Source organism: Lathyrus oleraceus, chromosome 6, assembly GCF_024323335.1.
Source record: "Lathyrus oleraceus cultivar Zhongwan6 chromosome 6, CAAS_Psat_ZW6_1.0, whole genome shotgun sequence".
NCBI classification, from domain to species: domain Eukaryota; kingdom Viridiplantae; phylum Streptophyta; class Magnoliopsida; order Fabales; family Fabaceae; genus Lathyrus; species Lathyrus oleraceus.
Window position 1 is genome coordinate 327,076,799 of NC_066584.1, and position 6,192 is coordinate 327,082,990.

Sequence of the window (6,192 nt, forward strand, 5' to 3'; positions counted from 1 at the left end):
ACTTTAACAGAAACACCTATTTGTTGAAAATCATCGATTCAATCCATAATGGTCATGTCGACAACTGAAGTAGAGTACATGACAACATGTGAAGTTGCCAAAGAAGTCCTATGACTTAAATGATTGGTGAGAGAATTAAGTGTTGAGCAACGTGGAGTTCAATTACATTGTGATAGTCAGAGTGTCATTTATTTGACAAATAATCAAGTGTATCATATTAGGACGAAACATATTGATATGTGATTTCACAAGATTAGAAAGTTACTTGCATCTAGACCGACATTAATTACTTGAAAAAGTTCATACTTCGGAGAATGCAACTGATATGTTGAATCAGTGACAAGTTCAACCATTGTTGTCTTCCTAATTGTCAAGATGTGAACGTTATACAAGAAGTTTGCATAAGAATTTGATATTCGATAAGATAGAGATCGTTGAGTATGACTCATATTAAGACAAAGAGAAACATAATATATGAAAATTCTAAACAGGTCTTAGACCAAATTATTTGTTGTGGGTAGGTAAATGAGGTGCGGGAGTACAATTCATAGATATTATTGTAATTTGAATTGTAATATTATATATTGTTTGTAACACTGTAATTCTAATTATTAGATAAAAATCATTTGAACTATAGTTTTTATGTAAACACTAATCAATTGCGATAATAAAAAATCAATCATGTTGATTATCTTTTATTATATTTTTACTTAATCTTCTACACTTATCCTTATTCCAACAATAAATTACATGACCACCAAGTCGCATTTGATTTGCTTTCTTGAATGCCATAACAAGACAACTTAATTGGGAATGCGACACATAACAGGTTTTGCAAGCAGATGTCAAGACCAAAGCATTCTCCAAAGTTAGATCATATGTCCAAACTGTTTCTCATTTTGACACACAATTTCAATTTCTTCTTATCCTCCTCACACCCTCTCACTTTCTCTCTCCTCATCAACTACTCAAGTGGCTAATGATTCAAATCCAATTTTCTTATACAAAAGTAACACACTTGATAGTGAACAATGAATTAATAAACAAAACAAGTACTCACTCACTCTAACCTCTGATTATTAAACAAATCAACATCTTCCTTTTAGCCTTACCTACATGTCTTCACGTGAAATTTTCAGAAAAAGTTTCTTATTAGATTTATGATATTTAATTAGGTGAATCTAAAAACACTTATCAATCATAACATTATATTCATCCATTTGTTACATGTCTAGTTTTCTCTATGCTGAGTTTGTCCCCACCTAAGGGTTGGAGAAATCTTATAGAATCACCGTATGTCGTTAGGCCAGTCCAACAAAACATGACCCCACATCACAATCACAATCCACTTTTTTACTAAATCACTTAGTAAAAACTTTTATGTTCATGTCTCAATTCTCATATACTAAACCTTTTTGAATCATCCTCAAGTTAATACTAAAAAGTTTGTTGGAAGTGTGTTACATTTCTGACAAAAACATGATAATAAAAAAAGCACACAAGACAAAAGAATTAAGTCAAAGTGTAAGGAAGGAAAGTGTTTCCAAAAGAGTGTTTACTTATGCATTAACAGTGTTTCTGATTGTAGGGTAGATTGAATTAATGTAACAAGAGATAAGAGTAATGAAGGCCTTGTACAACTTCAACTGCCAAAGGTTCAGGGGTTCCTTGCTTTGCTTGGAGTAGCATTAAAGACAGTGTTTCAGATCTTCTTTTTTTCTTTCTTTCTTACCAGCACAAACCAAATGAAAAACAAAAAGGAAACTAGCTTTTATAAGAGGAAAGTTTCATTGCATTTGCATTGATGTCTTTGTAACTTTTAGTTGAAAAATAAAATGAGTTTTGGTTCTGAGTTTCTTATAATGATGTTGTTCATCATTATTATGACACTGTTGTTGATTCCTTTATCATCATTATCATCACAAAGTACTCACATTTTGAGTGTTGGAACCTTCCATGTTGATACTTTACAAGATAGTTATTTCTTGAAGGAGAAACATCAAGAGGTGGTGGTGAAAGTTGAGAAAATCTCCGGTTTAGATGAGAATGAAGAGAAACAAGGTTTTATAGTTGAAAAGTTTAGATCTTTGCTTGGTTTAAAGAGTTTTCACAAAGGGGTACATTCTAAATCCAATGGTGAAGAAGCTACATCACCTTCTCCAGCACCAGCACCGGCACCGGCACCGGCACCATCTGAAGGATTGCATTTGCATTCTCATTCTCATCATCAAAAACATCATTTTCATTGGAATCAACTACCTAAGAAGGTTCATCATGAGGATGATAGAGGCAGAAGAGATACAAGAATACTAGTAGCTGTTTTTGTTTCTGTTGGAGTTGCTTCCTTGGTTGGTGCTTTTGGTTTGATGTTATTCTGCAGGAAAAAATTCACAAATCACAAAAAGAAGAAACCAAAGAGAACAATGCCTATATCTAGCAGCAATAGCAAAGGAACAACAAAAGGTACTAGTTATCAAAATTCAGGGCTAGATCTGTTTTATCTTGATGCATTAGGTGAAGATATTGAACAACAAAATGTTTGTGGCTTGAAAAAGACTAGTGAGGAAATTGTTTCTGTTCATCAAGAGGTGGAAATGGAAAATTCTGATAAAATTGTTCATGAAGATTGTGATTCATCAGAGGATGAAAGCTTTCATTCTTTGGTTGATTCACAATCAAATTTGAGACTTTCTAATGCTTCTGCTTGTAGTAGTCTTAGTGACAAACAATCTCTGTTGTCACCTCAAAATTCATTTTCTTTGGTACAAAACAAAGAACCTAATTCTCCACAAAACTCAATCTCAAACACACATGAAGAGATTGAAACTTTTGTTTATTGTACAAAAACATCTACTTCCACTTCTCCTCCTCTTCCTCCTCCACCACCAACCCCTCCGCCGCCGCCGCCGACACCACCTTTGAAAATGCCACTCTTTTCTCTACATTCACTAACATCTTCATCTAGAATTTCATCTCACTCTCCACTTTCCTTAACATCTCATACTTTGTCTTCTCCTATAAATTCAGAAACTTCTTCAAGATCAAACCAAAGTCCTAAAAAAGATCCATTTTCTCCATCTCCTAGCCTTACAAAATCTCCTCCACCACCACCATGTCCTCCTCCATTTCCAAAAGGAAATAGCAACAACAACAAGGGCAAAACACCTCCTCCTCCCCCATATGAATTCCCTCAATCCCCACTTGGTAAAGATGGTACACCATTGGCTAAACTCAAACCACTTCATTGGGACAAAGTAAGAGCTGCACCAAACCGCACAATGGTTTGGGACAAACTAAGATCAAGCTCATTTGAGTAAGTTCATACCTATGTTTAAATTTGCAGCTGAGTTTGACAAAATCACGGTAACCCTGCAATTTTCTTGAAATTAGTCTGGTACACCGTGATACTGTCAAACTTCCTGATATTGCAAAGAAGTAGTAATTAACTTTAGAATTGTTCATTTATTTTATTTAATTTTTACTGTTTAAGCATATCATGAATTTTGATCAGGTTTGATGAGGAAATGATTGAGTCACTTTTTGGATACAATTTTCAAAGTTCAATTAAAAATGATGAAAGTAAGAGCAAAACACCATCTCCAAGCAAGCATGTACTCGATCCAAAGAGGTTGCAGAACATAACTATACTCTCAAAAGCTCTAAATGCAACGGCCGAACAAGTATGTGATGCATTAATGCAAGGTAAATCTCATCAATTATCAACACTTGTCACACTTTCTTTTGACTCAACACTTGTCACACATAAAAACCATAATGTAACAATAATGTTATTGTTATAAAGTAAAATGGAACATTGAATGTAGAAGCATGTGGTTTTACACCATATTTTGAGGACAATTTATGGTCAAATTAATGTTTTCAAAGATGTTATTGAAGTTGTTTTGAAAAGCAGGGAAAGGTTTGTGTTTGCAACAACTAGAGGCACTAGTGAAAATGGTACCTACCAAAGAAGAAGAGTCAAAACTCTTCAATTATAAAGGTAACATCAATGAATTGGGGTCCGCCGAAAAGTTTGTGAGAGCAGTGCTTTGTGTACCATTTGCTTTTCAAAGAGTAGAAACTATGCTTTATAAAGAGACTTTTGATGATGAAGTTGTTCACCTAAGAAACTCATTTTCAATGCTAGAGGTAATCATTTAGTCCTAAAAAGACGACGAATTGACATTAGTTTATCTAACACCTGACTTTTCAAATTGAAAACGTGTTCGGTGTCTGAGATCATTACAACATAATATATGTTCTATGTTGTTATCAGACACGACACATCATATTATGTCTTCAATTTGAAGTGTCTTGTACTATAGATCAATACAATGAGATTTAACTATTGTCGCTTCGATTCGTCAAAAAAAGGTATTATAGATTAAATGTTTTCACACCAATTTTGTGTTAATATCATATATCAGGAGGCATGTAAGGAGCTAAGATCAAGCAGACTGTTCTTGAAACTTCTAGAAGCAGTACTGAAAACAGGAAACCGAATGAACGTGGGAACGATAAGGGGAGGTGCAAGAGCGTTCAAACTCGACGCCCTACTCAAGCTAGCAGACGTCAAAGGAACAGATGGAAAAACCACCTTACTCCACTTTGTTGTCCAAGAGATTGTTCGTTCAGAAGGAATAAGAGTTTCAGACAGCATAATGGGAAAAATAAGCCAAAAAAGCAACAAAAACCGAACAGAAGAAGAGAAAGAAGAAGATTACAGAAAAATGGGACTAGAACTAGTGTCTGGTCTCAGCACAGAATTATACAACGTTAAAAAGACAGCAACAATTGACTTAGATGTTCTTGCAAGTTCTGTTTCAAATCTATACGACGGAATGGTTAGGCTGAAACACTTGGTGGAAAATGAGTTGCATGAGGATGAAATGAGTCATAATTTTGTGATGTCTATGAAAGTGTTCTTACAATATGTGGATGGAAATTTGAAGGAATTGAGAGGTGAAGAAGATGGAGTGATAGAACGTGTTAAAGAAATAACAGAATATTTTCATGGAGATGTTAGTAAAGAGGATAATCCACTTAGGATATTTGTGATTGTGAGAGATTTTATGGGAATGTTGGATAATGTTTGTAAAGAGCTTAGAAAGTCTAAAGGTTCACGTACTCCAAATCCTCTTGCTCCTTTCAGATAGATTAGACTTTGACTTTACTTACACTTTTATGTATGTGTGTGTTCATAGGAATTTTTCAAATTTTCAAACAACTTGAGTGTAATTTTATTCTCATTTTTATTGTATGGACTTTTGGTATATGTGGACTTTTTCTTTTGTATTTTATAGTGCTACTACAAGTAGTGGCAATGGAATGGTCTTTACATTTTAAAAAACAGTCATGCTATGATGACACCATTTTCCTACACCGTATGCCATCTACACCGTATGTATGTCCTTGTTTTAGTTTGACACAGATTTTAAAATGAGATAAAAGAATATTAAAAAATGATGAGCATGTATTTATGGTAGAAATTACGGTGTAAGTGTATTATTTGGTGTAATAGTATCATTTCTCTTTAAAAAATTTGTTATTCTAACTTGTTACTATTTCTTTTCCGCATACTTTGTATTTGGAAAGTAGACGGTAAATAGTTTGGAAATTTACTAAATTGACTTCAAATAATAAATTAAAAGTTCATATTTATAGAAATTGCTTAATTTCAACCCAACAATACTATCATGCTAAAAAGGTTAAATCGAAGGTTTTCATAGGAGATCGGTTAAGAAATATGAAAATAAAAGACAATTTCTTAGAGTACTTTTTCCAGCATCACGCAATTTTTCACAAATGTCCTATATTTTGGGGATGTGTCTTCGGACTCATCCCAATACACACTCAAGTAAGACCATTCAGAATGATATCCTATTATTTTGTTTATTTTATTTCGAAGATGCATTTCTAGAAATTTCTCGTAGTTACATTTCCGTAAGACAGACATATCTGTATCAGATCCAAAAACCTGTAATTTTCCAAATTGAAATTAAGATTCATAAAATAAAATTAGGATTACATAGATGAGTTCAACATAAAATACAACATTACACTTCAATATTCAGGTGGACGCTTCAACATCTTTAGAATATCTTCAAGCGATCTTGAAATCGTCGCTTCCAACTCGAGCGGAATTTTTGTTTTGAAGCGAAAAAATATATTCCACATAGACCTAACACCCGA

At 33.7% G+C, this 6,192-nt stretch overlaps 1 protein-coding gene across 1 annotated transcript; it reads left to right on the forward strand.

The window, feature by feature from the left end:
* The first annotated feature begins 1,168 nt into the window (after positions 1 to 1,168).
* LOC127092686 (formin-like protein 11) lies at positions 1,169 to 5,273 on the forward strand. The gene is made up of 4 exons (XM_051031566.1): positions 1,169 to 3,313; positions 3,512 to 3,702; positions 3,914 to 4,149; positions 4,428 to 5,273. Exons 1-4 carry the CDS (start codon positions 1,836 to 1,838, stop codon positions 5,154 to 5,156), a joined length of 2,634 nt encoding a protein of 877 aa, XP_050887523.1. The 5' UTR covers positions 1,169 to 1,835; the 3' UTR covers positions 5,157 to 5,273.
* Positions 5,274 to 6,192: the final 919 nt, after the last annotated feature.